Here is a 17,801-nt window from a genome sequence, read left to right as displayed (position 1 = left end):
CCCACGCTGGCGGCTGAGGGCCCCACGACGGCCTCTGAGGGCCTCGACGCAGGCAGGCTCCAGGGGCCATGCTGACCTCTGAGGGCCCTCTTGACGGCTTCTAGGGCCTAACGAAGGCTTCAAGGGCCAACGCTGGCCTCTGAAGAACCCTACGACGGCCTCGGAGGGCCTCAACTTAACGCAGGCAGGTGCCAGGAGACATGCTGGCATCTGAGGGCCCCGCAGAGTTCAGATTCAGAGGGCTCAACGACCTTTGTGGACCTTACGAAATACGAAGGTCTCCGAGAGCTCACGCAGGCTCCCAGAATTCCACAATGATTCTCAGGCCCCATGTCGGCTTGTTGAGGCACTTTATCTGCTCTTGATGCCCCGTCGCCGGCCTCTGAGAGTCTCAATGTCGGAACTTATGGGGGCCATGGGCCCTACACCGGCTTTTATGGCCCCTACATCGACTCTTGGGACTCAGGACCCATGAAATGTGGGTCTACGCGGCTTCTAAGAATCCCCATGCTGGTTCTAGTAGCCTAGTAGCAACCAGCCGGATATTTGGGCTCACACGCGAGCTTCTGGGACCCCGTGCATATACCCCAGTGGTCTACCTGCCTCTAAGACCCCACACATACTTTTGGGGCTCAAACGCTTGCCCCTGAAGGCCCCACTGACACTGAGACCCCCTTTACCCTATTCAGTCCTCCATACCGGCTCTTTAGGCTAAGCATCGGCTCCTGTGGCCTCCATCCCGGCTTTGGAGGGCTTCCATACCTACAGGCTTTTTTGGGGTCCGATGCTGGTTTCTGAGAGCCCTCAAAAGACTTTCGGGCCTATACTGCCTTCTGAAACCTTTCAGCAACTTTCAAGGGACCGACCCTGATCGGAGGGCTCATTCAGTCTGGGGAGTCATGTAGGTCTCTGGAGGAGTCTTTATGTGGTCGGTTTCCAAGGGGCTTCTAAGCACGGTCTTCTTGGAACGGTCTCGTAGGGCCCTCAATAGTTCACTGCGGATCCAGAAAGTGGCTTGAGACGCTGCGGGTGGTGGCTAGACTAAAAGATTAGCCAATAAAAAAATAGAAAAAAACTAGCTGCATTTGCTTCTTTATGCTTTCATTATTTGAAATAGGTAGGCACACTGCAATTTCAAACCTTTTACAGATCTTATGTGTATGGGGAGAGTTTTCCAAAATCTTCGTTTTTCATAAATCAATAATAATCACTCAAAAAAAAAAATGAATGGGGGGCCCAAAACTTCCAGAGGGGCCCCTTGAGAAAACATGGCACCCCCATCCAAAATTACCTTCCGCCGCCACTGTCCTTTATGGTCCTCAGCCCATTCGTGCTTAAGCAAGTATTTCAACCGAACTTTCGAAATGCTTTGAGTTAGCGGCTAGTGGCTACTGATTAACCACCTGTCCTTTCCTCATCATTTATAAATCACTTTGCCTTCACCAACGCTACATTTCTTTATCAACAACAGAACGCAAGCGGCCTCCTGTAGATGGCAGAGGAAAAATCTGATAGATGTCGCACCACTACAGTCAGGGCAGCGGCAGCTCTGCAGGATGCTTTCGGGGCCCCCGTACCGTGCATCACCAGAAACGAAGGAATATGTCGTGATGTAGATCCATTTTGGGGGGAGGGATGCATTGACCACTGACAAAGCCCCTCGCAAGAACGTTTATAAAAGCACTGCAAATACGTGGCGACGCCGCAGTAGACATACCTAACACCTGCTCGACTTTCACACGTCCTCGGTTCTAAGCGATGTTCCAGCCCCCGGACATCGTCAGGGGCCAACCCACTCAGTTCCGGCGAATTATGATGCAACTCGAGGTCGAGTGACCTGTGGCATCTCTGACCCCCCTAGACGCAATGCAACCTATCCCCGATACGTCTACTGGTCAAACATAGCTCCTTCCGGACTAGACTCTACCTATCGCTCTTTGCGGCTTGCGCTCTATCAGCATCAGGTATCGCACCACCATAAAGCGACAAGCGTGATTACGCCAAGCACGACCTTGGCGTGTGATTCGACTTCCACCAATCTCACCCCAAGTCCCGGTGATACGGTCAAGGTCCGGGTTTAAAAACTAACCTCGCTTAGGAACCCGACAGACCGTCATCAGTTCATCACCAGCTAGTTCCCCCAACCCCCACCCACTCAATGACGGGGCACACACAGGGCGGATTGGGCGGGCCGCGACCAGGTCAATGCCGGCGAGTTGCGTTCCGGATTACACTGTCACCCCCCCCCCATCCCCCCTGAGTTCAGAGCGGCGGGGCAGACATCAGTGTAGTACGCGCAGTGGGGCCACAGGTGTAGCACACAGCCGCAGCCGGACGGTACGGGAGGGTAGGTCGGGAGAACGGCGAGAGACCGAGAGGGTGAGATTGTGAGGTGAGACTGTGAGATACTAGAGTGAAATAACGTGAGATGCCAGAGTGAGACGGGGAGACAGTGAGATACTAAAGCGGTGAGACGGTGAGCGGAAGGCAGCAGCGGTGGTCGTCGTTGGACGGTGACCGGTCAGCTGAGGTCACGGCGGCGACCTAAGCACACAGGGGAGACACCATGAGGTGTGGTCTCGCGGTGATCATATCAATGTGTAAGTTGAAGTGGCGATGGATCGCACTTGCATCTCTATTTTCTCTGCCGGCTGCCTTCCTCTTATAAATAAGTATTCACCGTTTTCTACCAAAGCAAAAGGAGATGTCATCACTGAACATTCTTTCCTAGTTTCCACTCGCCTCTCTGTGGACAATCACTGTGTCGACTAGTGTTGTACTACGCCGGCAATCACTAATCACTACTGACGTAGCACATCGAATGCAGCCCCGTAGAGCGCCCGCCCAGTCACATTGTCAACTCATCCACGTCAATGACGGGCAATTATAGCTTATTGTGCGCTATGGCCAAATGCTGGGATATGCCCGAGTTCACGGTACGGGTTGATGGAAACTCAGCTACAAAGTGCTGCTGATAACCAGGTGTTATATCATCGTGTTCACCATCGCGAGGCATTTAGCACGGTTCGAATCACCGACGTGTCCCCTGTCTCCAGTCGGGGCACTGCAGCTGTTGCAGCCGCTACAACCGGCGGCAGCTGCTCCCAGCCTGCTGAACAGCTCCGAGCGAGATGAGCACACTCGAGCAGCCCTGCATAGGTTCTGTCAAACGTACGTAAAAGGGCAATCATTGGTAAGTATCTTTGTCAAGCGGTACGACACAAACTTCAAAGTTTTCCTTATTCAACGCAGATAGCTTGACGAATCTCAATTAAATTTCAGCAGTGAACTGCGCCTACGCAGTTGACTACTGAGTCAAATTACAGGGGTCACTTGTGACAGCCTGCGGCACATCAGTCCGGGTCTGACCTGTAGCACCTCCTGTGGATGTCCGTCAAGACAGCCCATATTCAGCCCAGATTCAGCCCGGATTCAGCCCAGATTCGGGACACCTCCGATCAAGCTGAAACTCGCACACAATGTAGGCCATGACATGCCCAATTCACAGTCCAAGTCATTCGGTGGCACTCCCAGCCGTTTGACCTACAGAGGTCAGCAAAGGTCACGTGGCCCAAATTTGCACAGCAGATTGTGGCCCACCCAGTAGAGCTAGAGCGCTAAAATGGCACCAATCGACTCGCCAGCATCTAATCTTACTTTCCCAACACGCATTTGACCTCTCAAGGTCATGCGATGACCTAAGGTCATTTGTGGGCTATGTCGAAAATACACTTGCACAGCAGTTTTCGAGTAGATGGATTGACCGAATTCCAAATCAAAGCACATCATCGGGTAGCCCATAGGCCGTAGTAACTTTCCTTAAGAACCGCTTTTCGATATGTGACCCCGTTTGACCTTGGCAGGTCAAAATGTGCAAATAAACGACACTCAATACGTCGCAGCCCGGATTCAGCCCAGATTCGGGACAGCTCCGATCAAGCTGAAACTCGCACACAATGTAGGCCATGACATGCCCAATTCACAGTCCAAGTCATTCGGTGGCACTCCCAGCCGTTTGACCTACAGAGGTCAGCAAAGGTCACGTGGCCCAAATTTGCACAGCAGATTGTGGCCCACCCAGTAGAGCTAGAGCGCTAAAAATGGCACCAATCGACTCGCCAGCATCTAATCTTACTTTCCCAACACGCATTTGACCTCTCAAGGTCATGCGATGACCTAAGGTCATTTGTGGGCTATGTCGAAAATACACTTGCACAGCAGTTTTCGAGTAAATGGATTGACCGAATTCCAAATCAAAGCACATCATCGGGTAGCCCATAGGCCGTAGTAACTTTCCTTAAGAACCGCTTTTCGATATGTGACCCCGTTTGACCTTGGCAGGTCAAAATGTGCAAATAAACGACACTCAATACGTCGCAGCCCGGATTCAGCCCAGATTCGGGACACCTCCGATCAAGCTGAAACTCGCACACAATGTAGGCCATGACATGCCCAATTCACAGTCCAAGTCATTCGGTGGCACTCCCAGCCGTTTGACCTACAGAGGTCAGCAAAGGTCACGTGGCCCAAATTTGCACAGCAGATTGTGGCCCACCCAGTAGAGCTAGAGCGCTAAAAATGGCACCAATCGACTCGCCAGCATCTAATCTTACTTTCCCAACACGCATTTGACCTCTCAAGGTCATGCGATGACCTAAGGTCATTTGTGGGCTATGTCGAAAATACACTTGCACAGCAGTTTTCGAGTAAATGGATTGACCGAATTCCAAATCAAAGCACATCATCGGGTAGCCCATAGGCCGTAGTAACTTTCCTTAAGAACCGCTTTTCGATATGTGACCCCGTTTGACCTTGGCAGGTCAAAATGTGCAAATAAACGACACTCAATACGTCGCAGCCCGGATTCAGCCCAGATTCGGGACACCTCCGATCAAGCTGAAACTCGCACACAATGTAGGCCATGACATGCCCAATTCACAGTCTAAGTCATTCGGTGGCACTCCCAGCCGTTTGACCTACAGAGGTCAGCAAAGGTCACGTGGCCCAAATTTGCACAGCAGATTGTGGCCCACCCAGTAGAGCTAGAGCGCTAAAAATGGCACCAATCGACTCGCCAGCATCTAATCTTACTTTCCCAACACGCATTTGACCTCTCAAGGTCATGCGATGACCTAAGGTCATTTGTGGGCTATGTCGAAAATACACTTGCACAGCAGTTTTCGAGTAGATGGATTGACCAAATTCCAAATCAAAGCACATCATCGGGTAGCCCATAGGCCGTAGTAACTTTCCTTAAAAACCGCTTTTCGATATGTGACCCCGTTTGACCTTGGCAGGTCAAAATGTGCAAATAAACGACACTCAATACGTCGCAGCCCGGATTCAGCCCAGATTCGGGACAGCTCCGATCAAGCTGAAACTCGCACACAATGTAGGCCATGACATGCCCAATTCACAGTCCAAGTCATTCGGTGGCACTCCCAGCCGTTTGACCTACAGAGGTCAGCAAAGGTCACGTGGCCCAAATTTGCACAGCAGATTGTGGCCCACCCAGTAGAGCTAGAGCGCTAAAAATGGCACCAATCGACTCGCCAGCATCTAATCTTACTTTCCCAACACGCATTTGACCTCTCAAGGTCATGCGATGACCTAAGGTCATTTGTGGGCTATGTCGAAAATACACTTGCACAGCAGTTTTCGAGTAGATGGATTGACCGAATTCCAAATCAAAGCACATCATCGGGTAGCCCATAGGCCGTAGTAACTTTCCTTAAGAACCGCTTTTCGATATGTGACCCCGTTTGACCTTGGCAGGTCAAAATGTGCAAATAAACGACACTCAATACGTCGCAGCCCGGATTCAGCCCAGATTCGGGACACCTCCGATCAAGCTGAAACTCGCACACAATGTAGGCCATGACATGCCCAATTCACAGTCCAAGTCATTCGGTGGCACTCCCAGCCGTTTGACCTACAGAGGTCAGCAAAGGTCACGTGGCCCAAATTTGCACAGCAGATTGTGGCCCACCCAGTAGAGCTAGAGCGCTAAAAATGGCACCAATCGACTCGCCAGCATCTAATCTTACTTTCCCAACACGCATTTGACCTCTCAAGGTCATGCGATGACCTAAGGTCATTTGTGGGCTATGTCGAAAATACACTTGCACAGCAGTTTTCGAGTAGATGGATTGACCGAATTCCAAATCAAAGCACATCATCGGGTAGCCCATAGGCCGTAGTAACTTTCCTTAAGAACCGCTTTTCGATATGTGACCCCGTTTGACCTTGGCAGGTCAAAATGTGCAAATAAACGACACTCAATGCGTCGCAGCCCGGATTCAGCCCAGATTCGGGACACCTCCGATCAAGCTGAAACTCGCACACAATGTAGGCCATGACATGCCCAATTCACAGTCCAAGTCATTCGGTGGCACTCCCAGCCGTTTGACCTACAGAGGTCAGCAAAGGTCACGTGGCCCAAATTTGCACAGCAGATTGTGGCCCACCCAGTAGAGCTAGAGCGCTAAAAATGGCACCAATCGACTCGCCAGCATCTAATCTTACTTTCCCAACACGCATTTGACCTCTCAAGGTCATGCGATGACCTAAGGTCATTTGTGGGCTATGTCGAAAATACACTTGCACAGCAGTTTTCGAGTAGATGGATTGACCGAATTCCAAATCAAAGCACATCATCGGGTAGCCCATAGACCGTAGTAACTTTCCGTAAAACCGCTTTTCGATATGTGACCCCGTTTGACCTTGGCAGGTCAAAATGTGCAAATAAACGACACTCAATACGTCGCAGCCCGGATTCAGCCCAGATTCGGGACACCTCCGATCAAGCTGAAACTCGCACACAATGTAGGCCATGACATGCCCAATCCACAGTCCAAGTCATTCGGTGGCACTCCCAGCCGTTTGACCTACAGAGGTCAGCAAAGGTCACGTGGCCCAAACTTGCACAGCAGATTGTGGCCCACCCAGTAGAGCTAGAAAGCTAAAAATGGCACCAATCGACTCGCCAGCATCTAATCTTACTTTCCCATTACTCATTTGACCTCTCAAGGTCATGCGATGACCTAAGGTCATTTCTGGGCTATGTCGAAAATACACTTGCACAGCAGTTTTCGAGTAGATGGATTGACCGAATTCCAAATCAAAGCACATCATCGGGTAGCCCATAGGCCGTAGTAACTTTCCTTAAAAACCGCTTTTCGATATGTGACCCCGTTTGACCTTGGCAGGTCAAAATGTGCAAATAAACGACACTCAATACGTCGCAGCCCGGATTCAGCCCAGATTCGGGACAGCTCCGATCAAGCTGAAACTCGCACACAATGTAGGCCATGACATGCCCAATTCACAGTCCAAGTCATTCGGTGGCACTCCCAGCCGTTTGACCTACAGAGGTCAGCAAAGGTCACGTGGCCCAAATTTGCACAGCAGATTGTGGCCCACCCAGTAGAGCTAGAGCGCTAAAAATGGCACCAATCGACTCGCCAGCATCTAATCTTACTTTCCCAACACGCATTTGACCTCTCAAGGTCATGCGATGACCTAAGGTCATTTGTGGGCTATGTCGAAAATACACTTGCACAGCAGTTTTCGAGTAAATGGATTGACCGAATTCCAAATCAAAGCACATCATCGGGTAGCCCATAGGCCGTAGTAACTTTCCTTAAGAACCGCTTTTCGATATGTGACCCCGTTTGACCTTGGCAGGTCAAAATGTGCAAATAAACGACACTCAATACGTCGCAGCCCGGATTCAGCCCAGATTCGGGACACCTCCGATCAAGCTGAAACTCGCACACAATGTAGGCCATGACATGCCCAATTCACAGTCTAAGTCATTCGGTGGCACTCCCAGCCGTTTGACCTACAGAGGTCAGCAAAGGTCACGTGGCCCAAATTTGCACAGCAGATTGTGGCCCACCCAGTAGAGCTAGAGCGCTAAAAATGGCACCAATCGACTCGCCAGCATCTAATCTTACTTTCCCAACACGCATTTGACCTCTTAAGGTCATGCGATGACCTAAGGTCATTTGTGGGCTATGTCGAAAATACACTTGCACAGCAGTTTTCGAGTAAATGGATTGACCGAATTCCAAATCAAAGCACATCATCGGGTAGCCCATAGGCCGTAGTAACTTTCCTTAAGAACCGCTTTTCGATATGTGACCCCGTTTGACCTTGGCAGGTCAAAATGTGGAAATAAACGACACTCAATACGTCGCAGCCCGGATTCAGCCCAGATTCGGGACACCTCCGATCAAGCTAAAACTCGCACACAATGTAGGCCATGACATGCTCAATTCACAGTCCAAGTCATTCGGTGGCACTCCCAGCCGTTTGACCTACAGAGGTCAGCAAAGGTCACGTGGCCCAAATTTGCACAGCAGATTGTGGCCCACCCAGTAGAGCTAGAGCGCTAAAAATGGCACCAATCGACTCGCCGGCATCTAATCTTACTTTCCCAACACGCATTTGACCTCTCAAGGTCATGCGATGACCTAAGGTCATTTGTGGGCTATGTCGAAAATACACTTGCACAGCAGTTTTCGAGTAGATGGATTGACCGAATTCCAAATCAAAGCACATCATCGGGTAGCCCATAGACCGTAGTAACTTTCCGTAAAACCGCTTTTCGATATGTGACCCCGTTTGACCTTGGCAGGTCAAAATGTGCAAATAAACGACACTCAATACGTCGCAGCCCGGATTCAGCCCAGATTCGGGACACCTCCGATCAAGCTGAAACTCGCACACAATGTAGGCCATGACATGCCCAATCCACAGTCCAAGTCATTCGGTGGCACTCCCAGCCGTTTGACCTACAGAGGTCAGCAAAGGTCACGTGGCCCAAACTTGCACAGCAGATTGTGGCCCACCCAGTAGAGCTAGAAAGCTAAAAATGGCACCAATCGACTCGACAGCATCTAATCTTACTTTCTCAACACTCATTTGACCTCTCAAGGTCATGCGATGACCTAAGGTCATTTGTGGGCTATGTCGAAAATACACTTGCACAGCAGTTTTCGAGTAGATGGATTGACCGAATTCCAAATCAAAGCACATCATCGGGTAGCCCATAGGCCGAAGTAACTTTCCTTAAAAACCGCTTTTCGATATGTGACCCTGTTTGACCTTGGCAGGTCAAAATGTGCAAATAAACGACACTCAATACGTCGCAGCCCGGATTCAGCCCAGATTCGGGACACCTCCGATCAAGCTGAAACTCGCACACAATGTAGGCCATGACATGCCCAATTCACAGTCCAAGTCATTCGGTGGCACTCCCAGCCGTTTGACCTACAGAGGTCAGCAAAGGTCACGTTGCCCAAATTTGCACAGCAGATTGTGGCCCACCCAGTAGAGCTAGAGCGCTAAAAATGGCACCAATCGACTCGCCAGCATCTAATCTTACTTTCCCAACACTCATTTGACCTCTCAAGGTCATGCGATGGCCTAAGGTCATTTGTGAGCTATGTCGAAAATACACTTGCAGAGCAGTTTTCGAGTAGATGGATTGACCGAATTCCAAATCAAAGCACATCATCGGGTAGCCCATAGGCCGTAGTAACTTTCCTTAAAAACCGCTTTTCGATATGTGACCCCGTTTGACCTTGGCAGGTCAAAATGTGCAAATAAACGACACTCAATACGTCGCAGCCCGGATTCAGCCCAGATTCGGGACACCTCCGATCAAGCTGAAACTCGCACACAATGTAGGCCATGACATGCCCAATTCACAGTCCAAGTCATTCGGTGGCACTCCCAGCCGTTTGACCTACAGAGGTCAGCAAAGTTCACGTGGCCCAAATAAGCCTTGATTTTCGTTGCCTTTATATCTTATTGGGGTTTCTATTTGGGTTAAATCGTGTTTTTTTTAGCATTTTATTTTCCCTGTAGGGGAGAGCGGGGAGAGTTGTATCATGTCCAAGTTGTATCAGGGCGAATTGTGCCAAACTTATCCAATAAATGGCGCTCGTGACACGACCAGCCGACGAGGTTTTCCGGGCGCAATCTTTCCCTGTTTTGTCGTGTGGCTGGGTGGACGCGTCTCGAGGTGAGAGCCGATTTTATGTTTTTTTAATGTCATTCTAAAAAAATAAGTTGCAAGAAAATGTGTGTTTTGGGCATTTAGATGTGCACGAATTTGAAAGATCTCTGTAGCGGTGGTGAGGGTAGGTTCTAAGGCTGCGTGAGTGAAAATGGATTTCTCCAGCTGTCCGCTGTTTTTTAGCACGAGGATGTTTTTTCCAAGATGGCGGCGAGGTACATGTTGTATCAGAGCCGGGTGGGGTATGTTGTAACATGTAGGTATGTATGTATGTATGTATGTATGGGTATGTTGCTTTTGATCGCGAAAGCTAAGCCCTGGCTCGCGTTTGTAGATATATCTACAAACGAGTATTGACTAGCTATAGCTAGTCAATACTCGTTTCATTTCGGCACAATGTGTTGGCTTCTTTGCTCTTAACGGGCCACTTTTGCGTCTAGTCTGTTGATATTTCGTTCGTTTAACGTTTCGATGTTTCGTTCGGATTGCATTGACCTAAGTTTGGTCTAATAAAAGTGAAGCCTTGGAGCATATACATTGTATTAACCCCATTTAATGTTGTTGTTATGTTCAAAGCCAGTAGCAAGCACACACCCTGAAACGGGAAATAGTGATACAAATTACTCCACCATGTGATACAACTCACCCAAGCCATGGGGCAAGTTGTATCGAAAACATTGTTCTATTCGGCAGCCCGTAGAAGAAAAACTGGTAGAGGTAACGGAAAAGTTACTTGGCACGAAAAAGCAGAAGAATCAAGGAAGGAGATAGTATGGAAATAATGAGTTTATCACGGATAGTTACGAGGTTATGGGTCTCGGAGTAAAAACTGATACAACCCACCCCACTCTCCCCTACTTACTTTTATGAATTCAGTGTTTTTCCACGCTTGGAATTTGTTTGAGTTCGGATCACCCTGTGCTGTAGATCCATTGACGTCATTATCGTGAGGGTCGCTTTGCTTTTCGTAAATTTTTTTGACAACACTTTATTAATTCAGCCTAGGCATGTAGGCATGTCATGGCCTACATTGTGTGCGAGTTTCAGCTTGATCGGAGGTGTCCCGAATCTGGGCTGAATCCGGGCTGCGACGTATTGAGTGTCGTTTATTTGCACATTTTGACCTGCCAAGGTCAAACGGGGTCACATATCGAAAAGCGGTTTTTAAGGAAAGTTACTACGGCCTATGGGCTACCCGATGATGTGCTTTGATTTGGAATTCGGTCAATCCATCTACTCGAAAACTGCTGTGCAAGTGTATTTTCGACATAGCCCACAAATGACCTTAGGTCATCACATGACCTTGAGAGGTCAAATGCGTGTTGGGAAAGTAAGATTAGATGCTGGCGAGTCGATTGGTGCCATTTTTAGCGCTCTAGCTCTACTGGGTGGGCCACAATCTGCTGTGCAAATTTGGGCCACGTGACCTTTGCTGACCTCTGTAGGTCAAACGGCAGGGAGTGCCACCGAATGACTTGGACTGTGAATTGGGCATGTCATGGCCTACATTGTGTGCGAGTTTCAGCTTGATCGGAGGTGTCCCGAATCTGGGCTGAATCCGGGCTGCGACGTATTGAGTGTCGTTTATTTGCACATTTTGACCTGCCGAGGTCAAACGGGGTCACATATCGAAAAGCAGTTTTTTAGGAAAGTTACTACAGCCTATGGGCTACCCGATGATGTGCTTTGATTTGGAATTCGGTCAATCCATCTACTCGAAAACTGCTGTGCAAGTGTATTTTCGACATAGCCTACAAATGACCTTAGGCCATCGCATGACCTTGAGAGGTCAAATGAGTATTGGCAAAGTAAGATTAGATGCTGGCGAGTCGATTGGTGCCATTTTTAGCGCTCTAGCTCTACTGGGTGGGCCACAATCTGCTGTGCAAATTTGGGCCACGTGACCTTTGCTGACCTCTGTAGGTCAAACGGCTGGGAGTGCCACCGAATGACTGGGACTGTGAATTGGGCATGTCATTGCCTACATTGTGTGCGAGTTTCAGCTTGATCGGAGGTGTCCCGAATCTGGGCTGAATCCGGGCTGCGACGTATTGAGTGTCGTTTATTTGCACATTTTGACCTGCCAAGGTCAAACGGGGTCACATATCGAAAAGCGGTTTTTAAGGAAAGTTACTACGGCCTATGGGCTACCCGATGATGTGCTTTGATTTGGAATTCGGTCAATCCATCTACTGGAAAACTGCTGTGCAAGTGTATTTTCGACATAGCCCACAAATGACCTTAGGTCATCGCATGACCTTGAGAGGTCAAATGAGTGTTGGGAAAGTAAGATTAGATGCTGGCGAGTCGATTGGTGCCATTTTTAGCGCTCTAGCTCTACTGGGTGGGCCACAATCTGCTGTGCAAATTTGGGCCACGTGACCTTTGCTGACCTCTGTAGGTCAAACGGCTGGGAGTGCCACCGAATGACTTGGACTGTGAATTGGGCATGTCATGGCCTACATTGTGTGCGTGTTTCAGCTTGATCGGAGGTGTCCCGAATCTGGGCTGAATCCGGGCTGCGACGTATTGAGTGTCGTTTATTTGCACATTTTGACCTGCCAAGGTCAAACGGGGTCACATATCGAAAAGCGGTTTTTAAGTAAAGTTACTACGGCCTATGGGCTACCCGATGATGTGCTTTGATTTGGAATTCGGTCAATCCATCTACTCGAAAACTGCTGTGCAAGTGTATTTTCGACATAGCCCACAAATGACCTTAGGTCATCGCATGACCTTGAGAGGTCAAATGAGTGTTGGGAAAGTAAGATTAGATGCTGGCGAGTCGATTGGTGCCATTTTTAGCGCTCTAGCTCTACTGGGTGGGCCACAATCTGCTGTGCAAATTTGGGCCACGTGACCTTTGCTGACCTCTGTAGGTCAAACGGCTGGGAGTGCCACCGAATGACTTAGACTGTGAATTGGGCATGTCATGGCCTACATTGTGTGCGAGTTTCAGCTTGATCGGAGGTGTCCCGAATCTGGGCTGAATCCGGGCTGCGACGTATTGAGTGTCGTTTATTTGCACATTTTGACCTGCCAAGGTCAAACGGGGTCACATATCGAAAAGCGGTTCTTAAGGAAAGTTACTACGGCCTATGGGCTACCCGATGATGTGCTTTGATTTGGAATTCGGTCAATCCATCTACTCGAAAACTGCTGTGCAAGTGTATTTTCGACATAGCCCACAAATGACCTTAGGTCATCGCATGACCTTGAGAGGTCAAATGAGTGTTGGGAAAGTAAGATTAGATGCTGGCGAGTCGATTGGTGCCATTTTTAGCGCTCTAGCTCTACTGGGTGGGCCACAATCTGCTGTGCAAATTTGGGCCACGTGACCTTTGCTGACCTCTGTAGGTCAAACGGCTGGGAGTGCCACCGAATGACTTGGACTGTGAATTGGGCATGTCATGGCCTACATTGTGTGCGAGTTTCAGCTTGATCGGAGGTGTCCCGAATCTGGGCTGAATCCGGGCTGCGACGTATTGAGTGTCGTTTATTTGCACATTTTGACCTGCCGAGGTCAAACGGGGTCACATATCGAAAAGCAGTTTTTTAGGAAAGTTACTACAGCCTATGGGCTACCCGATGATGTGCTTTGATTTGGAATTCGGTCAATCCATCTACTCGAAAACTGCTGTGCAAGTGTATTTTCGACATAGCCTACAAATGACCTTAGGCCATCGCATGACCTTGAGAGGTCAAATGAGTATTGGCAAAGTAAGATTAGATGCTGGCGAGTCGATTGGTGCCATTTTTAGCGCTCTAGCTCTACTGGGTGGGCCACAATCTGCTGTGCAAATTTGGGCCACGTGACCTTTGCTGACCTCTGTAGGTCAAACGGCTGGGAGTGCCACCGAATGACTGGGACTGTGAATTGGGCATGTCATTGCCTACATTGTGTGCGAGTTTCAGCTTGATCGGAGGTGTCCCGAATCTGGGCTGAATCCGGGCTGCGACGTATTGAGTGTCGTTTATTTGCACATTTTGACCTGCCAAGGTCAAACGGGGTCACATATCGAAAAGCGGTTTTTAAGGAAAGTTACTACGGCCTATGGGCTACCCGATGATGTGCTTTGATTTGGAATTCGGTCAATCCATCTACTCGAAAACTGCTGTGCAAGTGTATTTTCGACATAGCCCACAAATGACCTTAGGTCATCGCATGACCTTGAGAGGTCAAATGAGTGTTGGGAAAGTAAGATTAGATGCTGGCGAGTCGATTGGTGCCATTTTTAGCGCTCTAGCTCTACTGGGTGGGCCACAATCTGCTGTGCAAATTTGGGCCACGTGACCTTTGCTGACCTCTGTAGGTCAAACGGCTGGGAGTGCCACCGAATGACTTGGACTGTGAATTGGGCATGTCATGGCCTACATTGTGTGCGTGTTTCAGCTTGATCGGAGGTGTCCCGAATCTGGGCTGAATCCGGGCTGCGACGTATTGAGTGTCGTTTATTTGCACATTTTGACCTGCCAAGGTCAAACGGGGTCACATATCGAAAAGCGGTTTTTAAGTAAAGTTACTACGGCCTATGGGCTACCCGATGATGTGCTTTGATTTGGAATTCGGTCAATCCATCTACTCGAAAACTGCTGTGCAAGTGTATTTTCGACATAGCCCACAAATGACCTTAGGTCATCGCATGACCTTGAGAGGTCAAATGAGTGTTGGGAAAGTAAGATTAGATGCTGGCGAGTCGATTGGTGCCATTTTTAGCGCTCTAGCTCTACTGGGTGGGCCACAATCTGCTGTGCAAATTTGGGCCACGTGACCTTTGCTGACCTCTGTAGGTCAAACGGCTGGGAGTGCCACCGAATGACTTAGACTGTGAATTGGGCATGTCATGGCCTACATTGTGTGCGAGTTTCAGCTTGATCGGAGGTGTCCCGAATCTGGGCTGAATCCGGGCTGCGACGTATTGAGTGTCGTTTATTTGCACATTTTGACCTGCCAAGGTCAAACGGGGTCACATATCGAAAAGCGGTTCTTAAGGAAAGTTACTACGGCCTATGGGCTACCCGATGATGTGCTTTGATTTGGAATTCGGTCAATCCATCTACTCGAAAACTGCTGTGCAAGTGTATTTTCGACATAGCCCACAAATGACCTTAGGTCATCGCATGACCTTGAGAGGTCAAATGAGTGTTGGGAAAGTAAGATTAGATGCTGGCGAGTCGATTGGTGCCATTTTTAGCGCTCTAGCTCTACTGGGTGGGCCACAATCTGCTGTGCAAATTTGGGCCACGTGACCTTTGCTGACCTCTGTAGGTCAAACGGCTGGGAGTGCCACCGAATGACTTGGACTGTGAATTGGGCATGTCATGGCCTACATTGTGTGCGAGTTTCAGCTTGATCGGAGGTGTCCCGAATCTGGGCTGAATCCGGGCTGAATCTGGGCTGAATATGGGCTGTCTTGACGGACATCTCCTGTGGCAGGTTCTCCGGCCGGACCGTGCTGTGTGGACCGGCGAGGAGGACCAAACGGTCCACAGACGACAGCTGGACAGACATCTTAGCCGACGGCACCGCGAAAATGCCGGGTAAACATTCCATCATAAGACTGATAACGAATCCATCTCTTTACTGATATGGCACCCTTTCAGCCTATCTCAATCATGTTACCAATCCTGTAGCGAACAACTCCCACAACAAGCCTTCAATCTGCTCAGCCTCAGATTATAATATTCATTCGAACGAAACATAAGGTATAGATGGATTATTGCCCACATTCCCTCCGCAGACACCAAATGGTGCGGCGCCGGCACCAGTGCCACCAGCTACGACGACCTGGGGTCGGCCCGAGCCACCGACCTCTGCTGTCGGCAGCACGACCACTGTCCGGTGTCGCTGGAAGCTGGCGAGGCGCGAGGCGGTGTCACCAACACCGGGCACTTTACACGGTCAGTGGGGGCGGGGGAGGGGGTCAATGATGGCTTGGACGGAAGGCTGACGGAATTTGACTGAAGATTAGTATTTACTTGTTTGTTTGTTTAACATCTAGTCCTGACCGGCCATACCGCTTTCGTAATCATCACGGTTGTTGCCAATATACCGTGTTTGGTCACCGTGGTTTATTGCTAAAATCCTCGTAAGAAACAATGGAAAAGGATTACGTTATATTTGTAACCATGTCGCATTAGCATTTCATGTTATCCGACGCCGTTTCATCCGTGCATTGGCCCATATACCTAACTGACCAGACGTTTGTTTTCAGATCTGACTGTGAATGTGACGCAGCGTTTTTCCACTGTCTGGTCAAGGCTGCCACGGTGCATTCACAACTAGTGGGAGAGCTCTACTTCAACCTTCTGGAGCCAGACTGTATCGAGAGCAGCACTACACGAAGTGAGAGGTACGTACGGTTCACAAATGTCTATAAATAGTGGGCGCGAAAGGCCAGAGGCAGGACTTTGTTTGAGTGTAGGGACGAGAGAAGGAACTGTTATGTTTGCACCTGCTCATAGTCATATTCCAGCTGAAATACTCATTAGACCGATTTAATTTAGTGTATATTTATAAACAATCTAGCACAAGCTTTTAACTCGCGCAGCTGACCAGCACCTTATGCTACAGGCGTGAGGAAACTCGTGAGGAACAGAATCAGGCCAAAGACCAAGAACCCTCCGAGGACCAGGACCAGGACCAGACCCGGGACCGGTCTCCTCAGCGGGCTGTGCGTCTGCGGTTCGTCCGCCAGCCGCTGGCCGGTCAGTTTCCCGAGCCACCCAATGAAGAGGCGATGGCAGACCGGGCCGAGGCGCTGGCCGCCAGGGCACTTGGTGTATTCACTGCGGGGAGGTAGTTGGACTATAGCGGGCGGACAGCGGAGTTCACACGGCGAGACCGACACCGCGGGGCCGGGGCATTTGGTAGAGGATGGGTGTGGAGTGGACTGTGGGTCCGACTGTGTTTTAGTTCACAATAAATCAGACAGATTTTACACGATACTGATATGAACGTGTCTGAAACAATGTAAAAAGTAACTATGACGAATGTTGGTAAGATCATCGCTTCAGCGCGCCATATGGTTAAATTCCAACGATCCTATACGCTTCGTTCGCTATCTTGCGGCGGATGAATCGGAATAAGGAAGAAGAATAAGACATTGCGTACCCGATTTGTAACACATATGTATTGCAGAACAGTCCGGTACGGAAGCGACAATGCAGCTCCGTGCACAAATCCTGCGCTGGGATGCATCCGTACATTTTCTGATAGTTTTCAGCTCATCGTAGTTCCAATATACACACTACACAGGGTCATGTGCTATAAGTAACACGACAGAGCAATGCATCAGTGACAGTTATAGCAGTTTCCTTCCGCCCACCACAATCAGTTCCATGATTCGTCAGCACAGGCGCAGTAATACAAAAAACTGGGATAATGGCAAGCAGTATTGTATCTACTATCCTTCCACTGACACGCACAGCTAAAGAAAGAGGACAGGGGAGTAGAGAGGACTCCACGAGGACTCCATAAGGGAGGACTCTCTGGCCGTCCCATTACCTCTCAGGTGGTGCCGTCCTCCGAGAGGACAGTGCCGAGGAACTCCGTGAGGATTCCTCCCGGCCAGGAGGACGAGGACTGGGTGGCCGGCAGCTCCGGCGGCTCCGGAGAATCGGAACTAGGCAGGCTCGGAGGGGGGTAGCTCAGGATGGTCTCGACGGTTAGCTGGAACACAGAGCAGGACAGTGAGGGCAGAGGACAGGAGACAGGGTGAGATAGAGACAGGGAGAGGGCAGGGAGGTAATAGGGGGCGGGGAGGGGACAGGG

General features: G+C 49.7%; 2 protein-coding genes across 9 annotated transcripts in view; one reads left to right on the top strand and one right to left on the bottom strand.

Annotated features, from left to right (window-relative positions):
• Positions 1–2,312: 2,312 nt before the first annotated feature.
• LOC122394574 (phospholipase A2 hemilipin-like) lies at positions 2,313–17,145 on the top strand. The gene is made up of 6 exons (XM_043391560.1): positions 2,313–2,600; positions 3,057–3,171; positions 15,465–15,568; positions 15,769–15,928; positions 16,243–16,380; positions 16,602–17,145. Exons 1-6 carry the CDS (start codon positions 2,567–2,569, stop codon positions 16,828–16,830), a joined length of 780 nt encoding a protein of 259 aa, XP_043247495.1. The 5' UTR covers positions 2,313–2,566; the 3' UTR covers positions 16,831–17,145.
• The window catches only part of LOC122394573 (probable phosphorylase b kinase regulatory subunit beta), a 43,139-nt gene continuing 42,476 nt past the window's right edge, over positions 17,139–17,801 (bottom strand). For all 8 annotated transcript variants that reach the window (XM_043391550.1, XM_043391551.1, XM_043391558.1 and 5 more), the window contains one exon: positions 17,139–17,699. In XM_043391550.1, the coding sequence (XP_043247485.1) occupies positions 17,538–17,699 (162 nt within the window). In that variant the 3' untranslated portion in view covers positions 17,139–17,537. The remainder of the gene's footprint in view (positions 17,700–17,801) is intronic.

Source organism: Amphibalanus amphitrite, unplaced genomic scaffold, assembly GCF_019059575.1.
Source record: "Amphibalanus amphitrite isolate SeventyFive unplaced genomic scaffold, NRLGWU_Aamphi_draft 000600F_arrow, whole genome shotgun sequence".
NCBI lineage: Eukaryota > Metazoa > Arthropoda > Thecostraca > Balanomorpha > Balanidae > Amphibalanus > Amphibalanus amphitrite.
This window is presented reverse-complemented; position numbering and strand designations above follow the sequence as displayed.

Coding starts and splice junctions, on each gene's coding strand:
- LOC122394574 (XM_043391560.1), top strand. CDS start 2,567: ATGAGGTGTGGTCTCGCGGTGATCATATCAATGT. Junction 15,569..15,768: donor CGGCACCGCGAAAATGCCGG/GTAAACATTCCA, acceptor TTCCCTCCGCAG/ACACCAAATGGTGCGGCGCC. Junction 16,381..16,601: donor AGCACTACACGAAGTGAGAG/GTACGTACGGTT, acceptor CTTATGCTACAG/GCGTGAGGAAACTCGTGAGG.